The sequence below is a fragment of the Artemia franciscana genome, chromosome 5, assembly GCF_032884065.1.
Source record: "Artemia franciscana chromosome 5, ASM3288406v1, whole genome shotgun sequence".
Classification (NCBI taxonomy): domain Eukaryota; kingdom Metazoa; phylum Arthropoda; class Branchiopoda; order Anostraca; family Artemiidae; genus Artemia; species Artemia franciscana.
In genome coordinates, this window is record NC_088867.1 from 9,130,423 (window position 1) to 9,152,566 (window position 22,144).

Below are 22,144 nucleotides of genomic sequence, written 5' to 3' on the forward strand. Positions count from 1 at the left end.
AAGTGGGATTCTTCGTATATTCTACTGTTTGAAATACGATCCATCAGTCGGGTATCCAAAAAAATTCGTAGGAAATTTTTATGGAAAACATCAAGTAAACCATTACACTAATTATATCAATATTTACACCCCTAATATTTCTACGCCCAGAAAAAGCACCCCCTCTGCCGCGTCCTTAAACCGCCTCTGTTCAGAAGGTACCAAGGACTTGCAGCTTGAGCCTCTGCTTGTAGGTCCACGACATAGACAACACAGTAGCTATGACTAATGTAGAAGTGACACGCCCTCTAATTATTATCTTCAATTTTCCAATCACCCTCTTCGCGTGGAACGGATGTTTGAACACTCAAAGAAGAGAGTTAAATACCTTAGAATATTCGAATGGTCTATTTTTAACATATATAGTTTGATTGGAACATGACGAGCCTGTTAAAGCTTTAACCATGCAAGGAATGTTAGTCTTAATGATTGGGGATACAAATTGGGCCTCAGGTCCTCCACCGCTCTTTCCTAGCCATTTTTTTTTATCAGAAAGGTTGTCCATTTGTAAAATTTTTAAACAAGAATCTTTCAAAGATTTCGTGCAGTCTTGGGGTAGAAACAATCTCATTATATTGCTATTCTGTGGACAAACTCAGTCTAAAAACTGTCTAAATTTTGCTTTGGAGCTAAGTAGATTTAAAGCTTAGTTTGCTGCAGAAAAAAGCTAATTAAAAGTTTTGGGACAAACTTCATGGCTATTTGAAGTTGACAAGAATAAGAAGCTAAACCCTGATTTGATACAGCAACTAACTAAGCCAAAGCTGTTGCATTTCGATGACACGGTGTAAAAATCGACAAGTCTTGAAACAGCAAAAATGAGCTAAATTCAAGCTACCGACTTACTCGATACAGAGTCGGATTTAGTCTGAAACACCTAGTGAATATTCTCCCGTAATTTTCTTCTGTTTTTGTATTCTTTTGTAGTGCGTTTTTTGCTTTTTTATCTTATACTCCATCTGTTTCTTTTTGATGGTAAATAAATATATACATACATCCATACATACCTTTCTACTGAAGCTGCAAAGCTGAAGCTGTGACTTTGAAGCTGAATTCTTAAGGACAAAAAGCTTTGTTTCGCTCATTTATTTTCGCAATCGAGCGTAACAACACTGACAAAATACTGATATAGCCCTAAAAATTTCACAGTTTGAAAAAACCGGAAGGAAATTCTCATAAATTTTGTTTTTCATATATAATTAGACCAACAATGAGCACAATAGGCCGAAAATATTTTTATTTTTATGCCTTTAGAACTTCAAGAAGTATCAATATCCCCGTTATTTTTAAGAATCTGAAATCTAAAAGAAGATATCAAATCCAGAGTAAATAATTTAAAAATTAATAAGCATTGAAAATTCGAATAGTCACTACTTATGATGATATAAGGAAAAAATTTAATGTATATTTTTTTTTTTGGACGGGAATATATTTTTATTCTTTTTTATTTTGATTATAGCGTTGTCAAATAGTCACCTTTGCCCCTTTCCTTTTTTTGTTTTGCTGATAGAAGCTGATTACAACTTATCAGTATCCGACTTAAACTAACCTTCTCAGTGTACGTTTTGTTTTGTGCGGCAATAAATATCTTAAATATAAAAAGACTAAAATCTCACCGGTCCAAGTGTCTTTATGAGGACGTCTCTGATGTCAAGCCAACCCTTAAACGATAAAACTTCAAACAATGCTAACATTGCATTGCCTATGTTGTCAAAGTTGAATCTGCGTGGGTTTGACCTTCAAAAATAACATCTTTTGTTAAATATTCAACAAAACTACTGACAATTAAAGAATTCTGCTGAAAATAAATAAAATAAAAATAAATAAATAAATAAAACTTTCTATAGATACTTCGAATTCCAAGTAAAAGTATGGACTAAATCAATTAGGGAATTCGGTTTTTATTGCTTATTTTTCCGAATTCTTGCAAATTAAAAATTCCAATTTGCAGAAATTTTAATTTTCGCAAATTATAATTATAAAAGTGAAAGTTTTATTGGTATTTTACGTAAAATAAAATCAGAATCAAAGCCAGAATCATAATCATAAAATTAGAAAAAAAGAAAACAGTGAGAAGAAAAAAAAAAGTAAAAAACAGTTGATAAGAAGAAAATCTCTTTGGTAAAAACAAGAATAGAGAACTCAAAATACGAAGAAAAAAGAGTTGAACTTAAAGTATGCCAAAAAAAAGAGATTAAAAAAAGTTTAAAATAAGTACCGATGAAAGAAAGGTCAATAAGTGAAGTTAAAAAAAAGAAGAAGCCCATTCTTTCAGGAAAGATTTAGAGAATTGTGAAAATGATCTGCAACGAAATAGACACAAATTTAAACTATTCATAAAACCACGCTACTTTTCCATTTACAGATTTTAAGATTGAAAAATTAAGATATGATGTATTAAACTGTGAATTTTATTTATTTCTTGTTTTTGTATTCTTTATTCGCTGCGTTTAATCGAACTTTAACTTCTCTTTTCCCGTTGATGGCTCAGACGTGGAGTCCAAATATTCAGATTTCTATTATTTGAAGTTTATTGTTGCTTTTTATCTTGTTTTTAGTTTTACTTAAATTGTCCCCGTTTTTTCTTTCTTAAATTCGGGAGATAAAATTCTTTCAAAACTTTCCAGTAGCAACAGGGATCGTCGTGAAAGTTAAGGAAGACTACGAAGCAAAACAGGTTCATTAGTCTGGTCATTTATATTGAGAAAGAGATTTACTCTTTGCTTATTTATTCTTATATTTATTTATTCGTATCTGAAAGTTTTATTTAAAATTTAGCAGTTGTTGAAACCATGTAGCTGATTCGCCTTACCAATATATTTCATGGCAATTTTTAATAGATTGTCTTTTTTTGTGCCTCACTGTTGTCAGGTGGATACCTCAAATGCAGCAACTCTTAGCCATGTTTGGCAGATATTGTTTTATTTTTGAACACTATTCGGTCCAATATTTAATTTATTGTTTGATATAGTTACGTTTTTGTTATATTTTGTACGCCTTTTTCGTGCTCACCTTTAAGTATTGGGAGGGGAATAAAAAATTTGGGGTTGTCAATTATATTAAATTCAATTGAAATTTAAGCAATGGCAATGCTCAGTTATGCCAGAGGACCGTAGAATCAACTAAGTGACACTGGCTTAGGAAATGCAGCTGTTGTGCGTGATTGACCCAGAAAATATATAAAGTTGATTTTAATTTTTTTCATCTGGAAAAGAAGGTATTCCTTTAGGTGGTTATTTTACATACATGGCTAAAACAAAAGTGTAAAAACTGTAAATTTACCAGTAAGCCTTATGCCTTTTATTTATTGTATAGGCGTTTTTTGGCCATAAAGATAAATTTGTCAACCCTGATCCAAAGGAAAAATAAACCGAATGTTCACAGATAAGAGTGGTATTGGGTTATACACTTTAATGAGACACATACCCCGATGTACTATTGGAGTTGCTAACCCCTGATATCCATCTAATTCGTCTAACGACAGCCATAGCCGAACGTGCTATTGGAGTTGCTAGTCTCTTGTATCCAGCTATACTCCAGTCGCAACGATAATATTTTTCAGGAACATTATATGCATATTTTCTTGGTGAAACTATTTCAATGACTTTGACGACAGTCCTATAGCGTTATTGTAATTTTGGGACAATAAATAAATTACTCGAAAAGCTTGTCAGCTCCTATTTCTAATTGAAACAATGCTATAAATACAAGCGCACAGTACTCTCATCATTCCTACGACACACAAGGTGATATCTCAACTTCCGGAGGTAAAATATTTCCTGAAAAAAAGCCAGCAGTAATTTTCTGGTGAAATGAGCCTTTGGATACAGTTGGTCAGCCGCAGAGTACCTATTTGACGAGCAAAACGTGTAGAAGTTTGATGCTGAGTTACTTAGTATCCCATTTCCACATAGACATTCAATGAGATGTTCTAATTTTTAAAAATAATTGGTTTTACACTACTGCAACTTTAAGAAGTTAAAAGTGATGATATGAAGGCAAGAGCCCACTATGTAGCAGTTGAAATTAGAAAGGATTGTCGACTAAAATTTGAGTAGGATAGCATATTAGTAGATATGTTTTATCTTCGAGTAAATTTAAGTGGGAAGAACAATTATGTTTTTGAGCAAAAGTGAATACAATACATATATCCAGACTATGACATGGATTGAATGCAATTGTAAGTACATTGAGGACAATGGATTGACTCATCTCATGAGGAAAGAGCGAAAATATATATTATTTTATAATTACATTCCTGACAATAAGAAACGTATATAGCTATTAAAAAACAATACATTTACCAAACACGAGGAACCAGCATTTGAGGATGAGACTCCCCTTCTCCCAATCCTATTTTCATTTTTGTGACGAAAACTTTTCGCATGAAAACACCCACACACTTATCTCTGTCCTTAATAGTAGAATCGTTACATCTAGCTAATCTTCCCCCATACAGCTGAACACCATAGAGGGCAAAAACAAACATCAAAACAATTAGAAGAATCGACACCTGAAATAAAAAAAATTATCTTCTAGATTATTCATGATTCAAAGCAGCCACAGCCGCCCTTGACTTTGGATTTACTAGAGAAAGGATCAAATTATTTTGGATATAATACCTTAAATTAGGTTTTTTTTTCCAAGACCACACTGCATTTCTATGACAAACAAATAAACGTTCAAAATTAGAATAAACTCATTTATTGGACAGTGAAAACAGATACAAAAATTATCTGTTTTTCCTTTAAAAATAGTGTTTTCTTCTTTAATATTACAACTTTAAATTTACAAATCAAGTAAACTATTACTTTAATGAGCCCTCCTGGTGAACTCTCTCAGAAAAATCTAGTAAATGAACTGTAAACTATTTGTGAACCAGAAGTATATTACCAAGAAGTAAATATTTTAGTTTTGATTTTAATGCTTTAGTATTTCTGCTGATGAAGGTTCCTCTACTTGTGATCAAAGTTTCCAGGCTTTTATATTTGTTTTCACTGTCTAATAGATGGACTTATCCCCATTTGAACGTTTATTTGTTTGTTAAGAATCAAAATAAAATAGAGACACATGGACGCCATTAAATGAGGATTTAAATTGCGTATAGCAAGAATGCATTTGATTGGCTATATGAGCATTCTACCTTTCATTCCTTTTCTAAAGTTTGTATATAATATGTATTTTGTAAGCAAGAACTGCACACTTGAGAATATTTTAAAATGACTTTTTTAATCCCAAACGACACGGAGGGTGGGGGTTACTTGAAAGGAAGTGATTTGGTGGCTAATAATAACCACAGCTAATAATAAATTTTATTTCAAGACACAGAAGTTTTAGAATTGCACATAACTTGTATCATTAGAAGTGGAAATTAAAGATGGCAGCATAGTATACAATAATTTCAGGGACTGATCTTTACCTAAATATTCTTTTTAGCGCCAAGATACGCTCTACAGCCAATTAGTCTTGTATAATACCATGTTGCCACTCATATTTTTAATTTAATATTTGAGTTTTATTTTTAACTAGTGTAGACAACTTCATAACTTCACAAAAAAGCCCTGATAACTTCAGTGCCTTTTTGGTCTAAGCATTAGAAGTAAAAAAGTTTCTATTTAGCAAGATCGTTTTTGAACTTACAAATGTATTTTACTTTAAATTCCTGAAGTTGTTCAATAAATAACACATACTTTAATAATCATCTGTCCCAGAAAATATTTCTCCCAACCAAAAAAAAAAAAAAATACCGAGAAGTGAAATTCGTACACTTTACCGAATCGCTACCTGATTTTTACCGAATTGAAAAAAAGAAATATTGACCTTCAAAATATACTTTAATATAGAGAGATCATAAAATATGTATAAGATCATAATTAGAGAGAATTTCGTCGAGTTTTCACTCCTTTCCTCTTTTGAACTATCTGAGACAAGTCTTACTGGTCCAAAAAATTAAAATCAAATCAAAAAATCCAAATAAGCTGGTAAAAAAAAATCCATAACCAAGATTTTTGTTGGTGGGATGGTTTGGGGGGGGGAGAGAGTACAAAAGAAAACTTGATGAAATTTTATTGGGGGGGGGGGTGTATTTTCTATAAGGGGTATTTTTTTGGGGGGGGGGGGCGGGGTAACGCCGACCACCGATGGATCATTAGCGGTACCTTTAATTTTCTTTGATGCACTGATGATCTGATATTTTGTAATAAACTTGGACAAGAGTATTCTCGGAAGTGATTGATAAAATCATAGCTACAAATATTTTTTACCTGCTATTGACGAATGTAATAATGCGAAGTAGATTGATATTAGCAAATATGAGAAGTGATGAGCCGATCGAAAGAACGATGAAAGGTAAAAAATGGACGAACATGGGGGAATTATTGCAATAGTAATGGTCCTTTCAATTCCATAACAAATGAGCCCATTTTAAAGTTTCTACGACAAAACTTTCGATAAAAACCTTATATGCCCCCAGGGCATAACTTGCAACCCTTATCCTGAGACCTGTTGGGGGAAGGGTTGTCATCCTCAAAGACATAATTTGCGGACCTTTCAATTACATTGAAGAAAATTACTGTCTCAAAATTTTGATCGGAAGTGTTTGGGGAAATGATGGGTGGGGGGGGATTTGCCCTCCAATCACTTTTGACTATTAAAAAGAGCCCAATTCCTCTCAATGTTCAATCGAATGAAGGCTTTTTGAAGTTTCTACAACAACTCCTTTTATATATGAAGTGACATGATCTACAAAGAAAAAAATTACATTGTCCTAACATCGTTCTTTACTTAGGTGGCGCTATTGCGCTGCCTATGATTGCTTCCTAATAAGTGCACCGCATCATCAATGGTAAATCATTTAGTTTCCTTTTATTTGTTTTGTTGCTTTCCAAATAGTAAACAATGAACTCTTTGCTTATAGCCTAGTAGAGAAAAGTACCTGCATCCGCATTTTCGAAGTTTAATGTAGATTATTGAAACATACTTACCAGCCCACAGGAAAAATCTCTTTTCTGATAGGTTTAATAATTTCCCTGGGCACGTGTATCTATAGTCCCAACATTACTGTTGCTGATGTTCGGTCGGGTTATGTCGGCCGATGTTCAAAGCATAAAACTAGATTAATGATGAATCAATACTTACTAATATAAACAAAATAGCAGAGATCATTTTAAGGGGTTTTTCACCTGGAAATTATTCATAAATCAATATTGAACTCGCTTTATGGGCTCAGGTACTGTATGGGCTCAGGTACTGTAAGTTTCTCCTTTTCATTCCTCCTTGGACACGTAACCAGGTTCTAACTGGTATCTATGGTGTACCTGATATAAAATTAAAGTTGGAAAATTACACTAGAAGCTCTCAGGTACTGCTCTTGATTGGATTTCTCCTCATAATCATCTTGTAAAACTTTTTCTATAGCTATCTTTCGTCGGTTGACCTTTTGTTTGTTAATTTAATTTGTTCTGTGTATTTAATATTGATTTTTTACTTTTCATAGTTCGTTATTTCGTGTATGTGTGTTCATTTAATTTTTTGTGTGTAATTAATGTAAAAAATTTCCTATAGTCTGTATTTTTCGTCTTTCGTATATTTTGCACTTTGTGCGTGTATTTAATTGTTTATCCCCATTTTAATACTTTTATAGTTTTTTTTTGTGGGTAAGAAATAAGCTATTACTTTTTATAATGATGTCAGGATCTGGGAGTTATCCTTTTTAGAATTTTTTTTCAAACTGTAATTCTTTTGCGAAATCTCTTGCAAAATAGGTACAAAAATAAATTTTCGATTTATGTTTATTAAATCTAGTCCTCAATAATCTACTATAATTTTTAATTTAAACACCATGATTATCAAAATAAAGTAGATTAATTACATATGTAGCAGTTTCTCTATTGATCTTAGCTTTAGGAATATGAGCTCTAACCACTTTATTTTAACTTGCTTCAAACTTTTAATATTATATTTGTTTTCAAATTTATAAATATCTTGAATGTCCATTGGAAAATGACTAATCCTTTTAATCGAATTAATTTTTATAGGAATTAAGTTTTGATAGTCTATTAACGAGTCTATCTGTTGCAGGGTGAAGATCAGTGAGTATTGACCAAAAAATATTTACAATGATTATTTTTATATTATTGTATGATTTTTTTTATTTTTTTAAATTCAGGCAATTCCTTATAAGTACCTCCAACATAATTTGGTAATTTTGTGATTCGATAATCATTTCTATCGACTCTTTCATATTGTAAACCTGATGTGGGTGTATCCTCTATGACTAATGTATGTTTATTCCTGTAAATACTATTTAGATAGGTTTTTTTTTTATGGGATTATTTTTATTAAAAATCCAGGAGTAGCTATGATAGTGAGTACGTTCGAGTTCTTCATTATCCTTCTGAGAGTAAAATATTACACGTGTTGTAAATTAAACTCTGTAATTATCTCTATCATTCATTCTATTTTTAAAATCTCTAACAACAGATTCAAAAAGTGGTCCAAAAGTCATATCTATTTGTATTTACTGAAGTACTGACTGTAAGGGAACTTTCCCAAATCAATTGAATATCTGTATTGTTATCGTGTTCTTCTTCTTTAAATATATACTCAGGGATATCTGGAACTTCTGTTCTTTCTTATTTATGAACAAATTCAAACATCAATATTACTGTCTTTTTTAGCACTTTCACTACCAGTTACATATCGAATGAATTAATTTTTACTAACATCCTCCTCATTGATTTCTATTTGATTATTAAAATAACTTTTTACTTTATTCTTTACTTTATTATAATTTCCAGCACTTGAAATCTGCTGATTTTAAAACTTTATTAAGTGCAGTAATATCTTTATTTCGTATACTATTGAATTGAAGTTTTAAATCTTCTCTTTGATTTCATGTTATAATTTCATTACAACAAAACAAATATAACTTCTTAATAGTGGTTTATTTAAAAGATTGAATAAAACCAAAGAAATTAAGTAATTAGTATGTATTTACCATTATCACGATTATTTGGATTTAGTCAAGATATTAATCGCGTGTTTACAGGCTTTACATATCAAATTATGTTAAAAGAAACAACTTTTTAAATATGATTATAAAATCTGGAGCTCAAAATTTTTACAAGTAGATGTAATGCATTTATCATGCATGTTACCAGTATTGAATAAAACCAAAGAAAGTCACGTAGTTAGTATGTATTTACCGTTTTCCCGATTGTTTGGATTTTGTCACGGTATTAAACAAATGAGTCAAACGGTATTGTTTGGATTTGTCACGAACGTCAAAAAATTCGGCCCATTTTAAAGTTTCTACAACACTTTCGATAAAAACCTTATATCGAAAGCGATCTCAGCGAAAAAAACTCAGCGATCTTCTGAATTTGAAAATAAATTTGGTCCTTCAACTGTGGTAATTTCAAAGATGAGTGGGGATAAGCCTAAAGTTCAGATTCAAAGGTAGATAATTGCTTGGAAAGCTCGTGCTTAAGAATTTATTTTGAGGGAGAGCCAGCTTGTCAAGACCTCAGGGGATCTAGACTGTAGGTAAGAGTGCTTTTAGGAATTCTGTTTGGTGGGGAGGGAGAATGTTAAAACAAAAATTTTAACAAACGCATCACAAAATTTGTTAGTTACATTTTGACTAGTCGGACAACATTCCGGGGGATGGGGAGGGAGGTAGTAACTGCGTAACCTTCCTTGATACGGCCATGGATGTGGGCTCACCGGGGGCCTCAGGGTCTGAATTCGCAAAATACTAGATTCCATAAATTTTTGTTACTTTATGAGCTTCAGTCACGATTAATTCCAGCTACCAGAATTTAATTTTGGGTAGGTTAGAGGCACTATTTTATGTTGTGTGAGGCCAAAACTGGAACTCAATTCAGCAAAGATTACGGTAAAACATGTTGAGCAGGACCATTAACATTTCATAATGAAACTATCAGACAGTTCGTGATGGCAAAATGTATGTAAGGAGCGACTACGCTTAATAGCAATCAAAACTAAAAAGACAGACCTTCGATATCAATAGATACATCAAAATAATTGGCTTTTTATAATCATTCCAAATTAATTTTCGTTAAGTTTTGTATCATCTATCAAGAAAATTGGCCTGATTTATGGAAAAGACGGGACATCCCTAAAAGGTCAGGGAATCTTAATGAAAATTAAACCCAAAGATTCAGCATATCAGAGAACCCTAGCATAAAAGTTAAGTTTCAAGGCCTCTTCTACATGGAACCGTCCGTCTGGAATCCATTACCACAGCAAGTTAAGGAATCAGAAAGTCTGCCTCAGCTGAAACGACGCCTCAAGGCCCATCTTCTGAACAATTAGTAATGTTGAGTATTTTAGATTGAGAGAAGGGTATCACCCTCCATTTTGTTAAATTGACCATTAGTTTTGTTTTGTTTTCTTTTTTTGTGTTTTTTTTTTCTTTTTTTGTAGTTTATTTATCTTATTTATTTTTCTTTTTGATGTAAGTTAAATATTTTAAAGAAATGGATCGTATTTGATGTCAGCTATGCTTACAGGCCATTGCGGCCTATTTTTTTTAGCTGATGAATGAAAGTTTATCGTATTGTTTTTTGAATAAAATTACCTACCTACCTACCTACCTACCTCTTCTGCAAAAATGTGATACAGAGTATTTTTTGTCAGAAGGAAGATCACGAACGAGCGCTTATTGTTTGTTTTTTTTTTCATGAGTGACCGAATCGAACCAATGATGATGGAGGGCAAGGAGAGGTGTTATTCAAAAGAAAATTATAAGCTCTAGCGCCCTTTTTAATCGACCAGAATACGAGAGGGCAATTAGCCTCTCTCTTATGCCCCCTTTCCCCCTAAAGTCGTCTGATCAAAACTTTGTTCAGCATAGTTGAAAGATGCACTAACTATACTTTTGGGGATAACATGCCCCTTCCAGCACATCCACTGGGGAAAGTACTCAAGTTATAGAATTTACCCACTGTTTCCGTATAGCATTCGTTATTGGGAATAATACAGAGATTTATCAGAGGAGAGGGGGTAAATTTTTCGCTGAGGAGATTTTCAACATGAAAATTATTTGATAGGGGGGAAGGCTTTCGGGGTGAGCTTTCCAGGAGAAATTTTACACGGGGAATTTGCCATAATTTCTAAGCAAAATTCTTTTACTTTTCTTACTTTCTCAGCGCCGGCTCAATATTACATACGAAAATGTCGAGGAGGAATTGTACGGGGAAATTTTCAGCAGAGATGGAATTGTCGGATAATTTTTCGTGGGGTGATTTTCCACAGAAGAAGTTGGGGAATTTTCTACGGGAGATATTCCTCACGGGGGAATAATTTTGCCTAGGGGGGAGGGAGATTTACGGAAAAATTTCCACACAGAGGAGATTTCTGGCCTCTTCTGAAAAACACCGGGAAATTAAAGTATTCTTCAAATGAAAGTATTCTAAGGAGTTTTTCAAGCGGAATAGTCCGCAAGAGATTTTCCGGGGTGAATTTTCAGCGAGGATTGAATTGCCCTGGGTGAATTTTCAGGAGGGGGGTATTTTATGCGGAAAGAACTACCCACGAAGGAACTTTGAGTGATGTGAGAGAATTTTCTATGGATGAGGAGCCAGATTTTTTGGTTTGAAAAATGATTTAGAATTAATTAAAACAAATACATTTTTTAAACTAAAGTAAGGAGCAACATTATAACTTAAAACGAAAAGAATTTGTCCCGTATACAGGGTAGGGTACCCTCTCCTCAATACCCCACTTATGACGCTAAAAATTTACTTTTTGTCCTAATTCCTTAAGAAAAACTCCTGGAAAATAATTTTCAAGGGTCGTAAGTTAGTTTTCTTTTTAAACGTTTTAATTCCTTAAATCCTTAGCATTAAGAGCGAGATAAACGAGGTGGGGGAAGGAAACCTCCTTATTTACGGAACAATTTGCTTTTGTTTTAAGTATTACAGTGTAAGAAATAATTGGATTGCATTTTTCATTTAGCTTGAAAACAGCAACCCTCATCGCAAACTTTACGAGCAATGGAAAAACCGTAAAATAAGAAGAAAGAGAAGAAACTCTCTGTTTGTATAGCTCATTGTTATCTGTTTAATATATTATCTTGCATTATCTGTGTATTATATTATCTGTTTGTATAGCTCAAATTTTTAAAACTATTTCCCAGTTTCACCTTTTACACCTCTCTTCTTGTGTCTCAAAAACACAATATTCCTTCATATTGCCTAATTTGTAGAAACTATACAGGACTTAAGAAACCGGGATTATGTCGGATTATACATACCAGAAGTATTTCCTTGAAACCCCGGCACAGCTCGAACACTACACGTCTCATATGAGGAACCAGTACGAATATTCTCAGAGGTCGTAGACATCTCAGTATCATCAGGATTTGTGCTCCTGAATTCTGTGGAACATATCTTGGTTTCCAAACTAGCAACGTTAAGCTTACCTAAAGTGAAAATCTATATACTTCCGAGCTAAGCATCTATAGAAAATTTCTACATGCCAAACTTAATGGGTACTCATTGAATTCCTAGGTAGCCTTAGCACTGTGTACATGTTTATTTTATGATGAAACTGTAAGTTACGTGGCCTTGAGCATAAAATTTCACGCCTAATAAAGTCCTTCTACACTGGGGTAACGTGAAAAAAAAAAAAAAAAAAAAAAAAAAAAAAAAAAAAAAAAAAAAAAACGAGCATAGTTGTAGTTTAAAATCCCCAGAATCATTGTAAGAAAAGTCTTTGAAAAAAGTGGTATGGCGATTAAGATTCAAGCTCCGATACAACAAAAAAGGCTTTCTAGAATTTTTTTTTATAAAATTTGCTTTAATTTATTGATTATTCTTCCAAAAATTTCCGTTTTTTTTGTTAAAATTCTAAGTAGAGCTTGAATCTCCGTGAAACTACCCATTTTATGGACGACATTTTCCCTTGACATTACATAATATAATGTGAAGTACTGAGTTATGGTGGTGAGATGAAAAAGAATTATTATATGGCATCATAAGAATATATGGCAACAACGTAGGCCACTCACATTTTCGTCATTACAATACACTGACAATTTCATTTTTATATTGTTTTTTTTTGCCTTTTGTATCACAAACTTTAATCTTGTGATGATTCTAGATCAATTGTATGGCTGATCTTTCAGTTTCGTAATAATATCCCATTTTGGGATATAAAGTGCTAAGAAGTGTATTGATAATGTTCAGAAAGATATTAATTTTTCTCCAACATCAAAACATACCATTGTAATAACCTGTTGTTGCCAAAAGTATTTTGCCCGAACACAAAATAGAATTTTCTATTCTTCCAGAAGATATATTTTCAATAAACACGCGAAGCAATATAAGAAGGAGGGAAGGAGAGAGGCTGAGAGCTTCAATAGAAAAACTGGTAATAGACAGTGAAGTAGGCAAAGTACAATACCTAGTGCACTCCTTGGCTGCACGGGCCATACAGGTGACTCCATAGAACCAAGCAATGATTAATAGGTAAAATAGAATAGTTTTCCTCATTTTGAATTAAGAACCTTATTTTTTAGAATAGTTTTGAAAGTTAATCAGAATAGGGAAATAAATCAACACCCAAATACGTAATTGCAATATATACAAGGTAATAAGATAATTCTCAGTTTCTTTCAGCTAATTTTTAAATCAGGTTTTTCTCTTTTAAAGACAAAATAACCATTATTTTTAACTATTGAGAAAAGATTTACTTTTTAGTAGTAGTAGTAGTAGTCTATTTGTAAAAAAATTTTTATTGCACACAATACATTTTAGGTATCTAGCTATCTAAGTCCTCAGGTCCTTAAAAAAGGGAAATCAACAGATCAATGCTCTTCGTACAGGCCAATCACTGTTGCTCCAATGCTCTGTAAGTTCTAGAGATCTTATTCTCAAAAGAAATTCAATATTCATGCCCAATGCCTGACCACCAGTTCGGTTTCCGACCAGGTCTGAGTTATGCTCACGCTCTCTTCAGTCTTGCCGGTATTCTAGCAGATTCTCACAAATCTGGTGACCCTATAGTGATTGGTGCTTTTGATGTGAGTAGAGCGTTTGATTCGTCGATTCACGCTCAGGCCCTTTTAGCCACTTACCAGCAAGGTGTAAACCTCCGTGTCACTAGCGTACTGTACGATATGCATTGCCGTTTAAAAGCGCGTATAAAAATAGGTAACCGCACCACATCAGTGGTTGTTCCAGTAAAGAAAGGTGTCCACCAGGGTTCATTATTATCCCCAAGTTTGTACAATAACAGTGTTTTAAATGCCCAGGCATGTGTAAATGTTTCAGGTATCTCCAAGAATATAAATGTGTTGCTACTTACATACACATGCGATCTATTAAATCTAAGTCGGTCTATTAGGGGTCTGCAATCGAATTTCTCGATCCTGCGTGATGAATACCGAAAAATCGGCCTGGCTTTCAATACTTCTAAATCTGCAGTTCTTTTTTTCAACGATAGTCCTTCTCAGCCTGAACACCTCCTGCTGGGTAGCGAGTCAATTACCGTTTCATCTCACGTCGTGTATCTGGGTTTACCCATAGGCCGTAACCTTAACGAAACTCGTCTACTGCTCGTCAAACACGTCGAGAAAAAACTCCGCACCACGAATGGGTCTATCGTCGCCAACAGACTCCTCTTATGCCGAAAGTATCTCGCGAATATGTATAACGCTGTCGCACTGCGACATTTTGGAATTTATTAACTGACACCCAAAAACACAAGCTCTGGTCCCTTTATTTTAGGTTCGCGAAGTTCCTCCTGCACTGCCCCTTGTGGACGAGAAATACTTATATGATTGATAAATACAGGATTGCAGACCCCAGTATCGCGGTAAACCGGTCGATTTCTAATTTCCAGGCAAAATGGAACCACCCCTGGCTTAAACATTTCTACAGTTCTTGATTATGTATTTTTCCATGTTGTGTTTTAAATTTCTCTCCGTTTTTCTTCTCTTTTTTTTTTTTTTCATTGTACTCCGTTTTACGGGTAATAAATAATTTACTTACTTACTTACTTACTTACATCGGCTCTGTTGCTACAGCTGAGTTCGAACTCTGAGTCCTGTGTTACCAAGTTGATATAAAACCGTCTGCGCCCCAGAGTTCACCTGAGAGCCTAATTGCATTTTAGGCATCTTAGTAGTAGTTCATTTGTAACAAATATTTTATTGCACTCGATGCATTTTAGGTATCTAGCTACGTTTCATAGGTCCTTGACCGCCAAAGTTCCTGCAAAATTTCTCGCGTAGCTTACGTATTACCTTATTCCTCGGTTTCATAATCAATTCGAATCGATAATTATTTGAAAACAGCGATTATCCTTCCCCCCTTACAGATTGATTTTGAAGCTACAGAAAACATGAGAATTACTAGAGCAAGATTCGGGGAGTAATGGCGGTAAACAAAATTCCCTCAGGTCACAGAAATGAAAAAAATAGTTTGTCCGGTAGAATGAGACCTTACGTTGTCTTCTAACAGCAAAACTTTTCTACCGTCTCTTTCTTTTAGTGTTCGTGTATTGATTCGAAACCGAACTAATTCGCAGTGTGGTAGCGTCTCAATCATAAAGGTACTCAGTCAATATTTTGCGCTTCTTGTACTAATTGCCGTTGTCATCACTTCTCGTGCTTACATCGTCGCTTTTTCTATTGTAGCAGTGGATCTCCTTTTTCTCCTGAGCACTGGGTCTCCTTTTTTTATCCTGCTTCATCTTTCCACCTCTTTTTCTTTATGCATTGGCTAATTTTTGTCTTCGTTTTCTGTCCGTTTATTTTTCTTTTTTGCTTTATTAATTTTGTTTCTAAGATTGAACAATGTGCCTATGTACGGGATGACAATTCAAGGGACGATGAGATCAGCGTAATTCTCCCGGAATTTTAAATTACCTCTTTTGATTTTCTCCTAAAAAATTGCCAACTCTCTAGGTTAAGAAAAAAGAATTTAGTATCTTCATATATAAAAAAAAAAAATAATTACAGCCCTCCCCCTACATTTTCGAGAACTGGCATGTTTGTGCCAAGGTCTAATCACCTGTGACAGTACACTGAACTAATGCCAGGAGCAAATTTTGAAGAAGTTCAAAACTTCTCAATGACCTTTTTAAGAGAAGAAGAACTAGCCTTAATACCTGGTTGACATTGATAGAAGGTGATAAGTTTTGGGATGGTCATTGCACTACAACTGCTTATTTCATCAGGATCCGATTTTTGTCATAACACGTTTCTTCAATGTCAATGTTGGTGATGACAGTGATCATAGGTATCACCAAGCAAATTATTTTTTGAATTTCATTTTTTGGCTTTAGGTCATGTAGAACTTACAGTAGAGTGCAAGTGGGGTTTAGTCAAGAAAAATGGGACACATATGACTCTGTTACCATTCAACCCATATTTTTTTCATGGAATTTATTTCCCCCGACCCGTGAAATATAATACTGGTATACACCATTAAAAAAGAGCAACCAAGTAGATCGGTTACCTAAAATAAAGATATGATGCTGGTATTGGTATTGAAGGACTGGCTACACTAAAAATTTTCGAAAGCCTAGTATACCAAAATAAAAACATTTTTGTCTTCTTAGTACGTCTTACATCTGCATTTACTTTTAAACTGGGTTTTTTTAATATTATTTTGGGTTGTTAACCCAAATAATACATATACATATATATATATATATATATATATATATATATATATATATATATATATATATATATATATATATATATATATATATATATATATATACTAGCTGTTGGGGTGGCCAAGCCCCCCCGCGCGCGTAAGTCGTTATGCGCCATATTAGTTACGCGCCATTGTAGTTGTGTCCCTGTGTCCCACCTGTGAATAGAGATAGATATAAATATATGTTTTTAACTACGTAAAACATGCGAATATACAACATTCTTCGCTGTCCCATTGTCTGTGCATATAAATAGATTGTCAGGTTTACTGACTCTTGAACATGCAACATATAATTGTCCATGGGAAAAACAATCCGTATTCAGATCTATACCTCATTATTCTAATGATGTGTCCCTGTGTCCCGGTCGTCATTTATATTCCCTGTGTCCCGGTCGTCATTTGTGTCCCGGTGTCCCAGTTTGTAATTTCTCTTTGAGTGTCCCGGTCGCCATTTATATTCCCTGTGTCCCGGTGTCCCGGTCGTCATTTGTGTCCCGGTCTGTAATTTCTATTCGAACAATCCCTGTGTCCCGGTCTATATATCCCATTTATATATCCCGCCTGTGCCCCCGGCGTCCCCGTTGTAGTTGTGTCCCTGTGTCCCGGTCGTCATTTATATTCCCTGTGTCCCGGTCGTGATTTGTGTCCGGGTGTCCCAGTCTGTAATTTCTCTTTGAGGTTCCCGGTCGTCACTTATATTCCCTCTGTCTCGGTCGTCATTTGTGTCCCGGTCTGTAATTTCTCTTTGAGTGTTTTTTCTTTTTAGTTTTTTTAGTTTTTTTACCTTTTTTCTTTTTTCAGTTTCTTTTTCTTCTTTATTTTTCAGCGTCACTATGAAGTACATATCGACGAACCTTTGGTTTTTTTAACTTAAATCTGGTAGGCATTGATGACCTTATCCAAGTCAAAATCCCAAACCCAATCATCATCGCTATCATTTTCGGTTTTGATATGTTTTGACTCTCGCTGTCCAGGTGGATTTTCATCTAACTTTGCGGTTTTGCGTTCAAATACCGTTAATGACGTCACCGTCAAAGCAAAAATGACGACAACTAATTTCATGACGTCAGTCAACACAGAAACATGACGTCACCTGATCCACAGACAGACAGACAGACAACTTATTTTTATATATATAGACTAGCTGTTGGGGTGGCGCTTCGCGCCACCCCAACACCTAGTTGGTGGGGGCGCTTCGCGCCCCCCCCCCAAGCCCCCCCGCGCGCGTAAGTCGTTACGCGCCATAATAGTTACGCGCCATTGTAGTTGTGTCCCTATGTCCCACCTGTGAATAAGATATATATATATATATATATATATATATATATATATATATATATATATATATATATATATATATATATATATATATATATATATATATATATATATATATATATATATATATATATATATATATATACTAGCTGTTGGGGTGGCGCTTCGCGCCACCCCAACACCTAGTTGGTGGGGGCGCTTCGCGCCCCCCCCCAAGCCCCCCCGCGCGCGTAAGTCGTTACGCGCCATAATAGTTACGCGCCATTGTAGTTGTGTCCCTATGTCCCACCTGTGAATATAGATATATATATATATATGGTTTTAACTACGTAAAACTTGCGAATATACAACATTCTTTGCTGTCCCATTGTCTTTGCATATAAATAGATTGTCAGGTTATCCCCCTGTTTCCCCCCGGTGTCCCCGTTGTAGTTGTGTCCCTGTGTCCCCGGTCGTCATTTATATTCCCTGTGTCCCGGGTCCCGGTCATCATTTGTATCCCGGTGTCCCCGGTCTGTATATACATTCGTTTTTTAGTTTTGTTTTTCTCCTTTATTTTTTTCCTTTTTTTTTCTTTTTTAGCTTATTTAGATTTTTAGATTTTTTTAGTTTTTTTTATTAGTTTTTAGTTTTTATTTCTTTTTAGTTTTTTTGTCCCGGTCGTCATTTATATCCCCCTGTTTCCCCCCGGTGTCCCCGTTGTAGTTGTGTCCCTGTGTCCCGGTCGTTATTTATATTCCCTGTGTCCCGGTCGTCATTTGTATCCCCGGTGTACCGGTCTGTATATACATTCGTTTTTTAGTTTTGTTTTTCTCCTTTATTTTTTTTTCTTTTTTTTTCTTTTTTAGTTTATTTAGATTTTTAGATTTTTTAGTTTTTTTATTAGTTTTTAGTTTTTTTTTCTTTTTAGTTTTTTTGTAGTTTTTACCTTCTTTTTAGTTTTGTTAATTTTTTTTTTTTACTTGTGTCCTGGTCGTCAATTATACTCCCTGTGTCCCGGTGCTTTGTTGATTGCTAATCGAACATTCCTTTTGTCCTGGTCGCTTTCTCTTTGAGTGTCGTCATTTATTTTTTTCTTTTTTAGTTCTTTTAGTTTTTACCTTTTTTAGTTTTTTTTTAGTTTTTAGTTTTTTTAGTTTTTTACCTTCTTTTAGTTTTTTTAGTTTTTTTAGTTTTTTAGCTTTTTTATTTTTTTTATTAGTTTTTAGTTTTTTTGTAGTTTTTACCTTTTTTTTAGTTTTTTTAGTTTTTTAGCTTTTTTATTAGTTTTTAGTTTTTTTTGTAGTTTTTGCCTTTTTTTAGTTTTTTTAGTTTTTTAGTTTTTTTATTTTTTTTATTAGTTTTTAGTTTTTTTTGTAGTTTTTGCCATTTTTTAGTTTTTTCAGTTTTGACGTCACCTGATCCAGTTTTTTCAGGTGACGTCACCTGATCCACGATCCACAGATCCACAGACAACTTATTTTTATATATATAGATAGTTTTTTTTTTTTTACTTATGTCCTGGTCGTCATTTATACTCCCTGTGTCCCGGTGCTTTGTTGATTGCTAATCGAACATTCCTTTTGTCCTGGTCGCTTTCTCTTTGAGTGTCGTCATTTATTAGTTTTTTTCCTTTTTTTTTAGTTTTTTATTGGTTTTTTACCTTTATTTTAGCTTATTTTTCAGTTTTTTCCTTTTTTTTAGTTTTTTTTTTATTTTTTATTTTTTTTAGTTTTTTTACCTTTTTTTAGTTTTTTTTAGTTTTTTTAGTTTTTTAGCTTTTTTACTTTTTTTATTAGTTTTTAGTTTTTTTTTGTAGTTTTTGCCTTTTTTTAGTTTTTTCAGTTTTTTTTTTAGTTTTTTATTGGTTTTTACCTTTATAGTTTTTTTAGTTTTTTAGCTTTTTTATTTTTTTTATTAGTTTTTAGTTTTTTTTGTAGTTTTTGCCTTTTTTTAGTTTTTTCAGTTTTGACGTCACCTAATCCAGTTTTTTCAGGTGACGTCACCTGACACATCCATCCATCCATCCACAGACAACTTATTTTTATATATATAGATATATATATATATATATATATATATATATATATATATCTATTCTATATATAAAAATAAGTTGTCTGTCTGTGGATGTGTCAGGTGACGTCACCTGAAAAAAACTGGATCAGGGACGTCAAAACTGAAAAAAACTAAAAAAAGGCAAAAACTACAAAAAAAACTAAAAACTAATAAAAAAATAAAAGCTAAAAAACTAAAAAAACTAAAAAAAGGCAAAAACTACAAAAAAAAACTAAAAACTAATAAAAAAGCTAAAAAACTAAAAAAACTAAAAAAAGGCAAAAACTACAAAAAAAACTAAAAACTAATAAAAAAAATAAAAAAGCTAAAAAACTAAAAAAACTAAAAAAACTAAAAAAAGGTAAAAAACTAAAAAAACTAAAAACTAAAAAAAAACTAAAAAAAAAGGAAAAAACTGAAAAATAAGCTAAAATAAAGGTAAAAACCAAAAAAAAACTAAAAAAAAAAACTGAAAAAACTAAAAAAAAGGCAAAAACTACAAAAAAAAACTAAAAACTAATAAAAAAAGTAAAAAAGCTAAAAAACTAAAAAAACTAAAAAAAGGTAAAAAACTAAAAACAATAAAAAATAAAAAAAAACTAAAAAAAAGGAAAAAACTGAAAAATAAGCTAAAATAAATGACGACACTCAAAGAGAAAGCGACCAGGACAAAAGGAATGTTCGATTAGCAATCAACAAAGCACCGGGACACAGGGAGTATAAATGACGACCAGGACATAAGTAAAAAAAAAATTAACAAAACTAAAAAGAAGGTAAAAACTACAAAAAAACTAAAAGAAAAAAAAAACTAAAAACTAATAAAAAAACTAAAAAATCTAAAAATCTAAATAAACTAAAAAAGAAAAAAAAAGGAAAAAAATAAAGGAGAAAAACAAAACTAAAAAACGAATGTATATACAGACCGGTACACCGGGATACAAATGACGACCGGGACACAGGGAATATAAATGACGACCGGGACACAGGGACACAACTACAACGGGGACACCGGGGGAAACAGGGGGATATAAATGACAACCGGGACAAAAAAACTAAAAAGAAAAAAAAACTAAAAACTAATAAAAAAACTAAAAAATCTAAAAATCTAAATAAGCTAAAAAAGAAAAAAAAGGAAAAAAATAAAGGAGAAAAACAAAACTAAAAAACGAATGTATATACAGACCGGGACACCGGGATACAAATGACGACCGGGACACAGGGAATATAAATGACGACCGGGACACAGGGACACAACTACAACGGGGACACCGGGGGAAACAGGGGGATGTAAATGACGACCGGGACACCGGGACAGGGAATGGTCGATTAGCAATCACCATCAACAAAGCTCAAGGGGCAATCATTAGAATCATGAGGTATAGATCTGAATACAGATTGTTTTCCCATGGACCATTATATGTTGCATGTTCAAGAGTCGGTAAACCTGACAATCTATTTATATGCAAAGACAATGGGACAGCAAAGAATGTTGTATATTCGCAAGTTTTACGTAGTTAAAACCATATATATATATATATATATATATATATATATATATATATATATATATATATATATATATATATATATATATATATATATATATATATATATATATATATATATATATATATATATATATATATATATATATATATCTATATTCACAGGTGGGACATAGGGACACAACTACAATGGCGCGTAACTATTATGGCGCGTAACGACTTACGCGCGCGGGGGGGCTTGGGGGGGGCGCGAAGCGCCCCCACCAACTAGGTGTTGGGGTGGCGCGAACCGCCACCCCAACAGCTAGTATATATATATATATATATATGGTTTTTACCTTTTTTAGTTTTTTTTAGTTTTTTAGATGAAAATTTTTTTTAGTTTTTTCCTTTTTTTCTTTTTAGTTTTTTATTGGTTTTTACCTTTATGTTAGCTTATTTTTCAGTTTTTTTCCTTTTTTTTTAGTTTTTTTTTATTTTTATTTTTTTAGTTTTTTACCTTTTTTTAGTTTTTTTAGTTTTTTTAGTTTTTTTAGTTTTTTAGCTTTTTTACTTTTTTTATTAGTTTTTAGTTTTTTTGTAATTTTT

General features: G+C 33.1%; 1 protein-coding gene across 1 annotated transcript in view; it reads right to left on the bottom strand.

Moving 5' to 3' along the window:
* The window catches only part of LOC136026959 (sodium leak channel NALCN-like), a gene marked incomplete in the record, with an annotated part of 157,093 nt that overhangs the window by 54,501 nt on the left and 80,448 nt on the right, over positions 1 to 22,144 (bottom strand). The window contains 3 exon segments of the mRNA XM_065703817.1: positions 1,656 to 1,776; positions 4,344 to 4,552; positions 12,320 to 12,487. Coding sequence (XP_065559889.1) covers positions 1,656 to 1,776; positions 4,344 to 4,552; positions 12,320 to 12,487 — 498 coding nt within the window.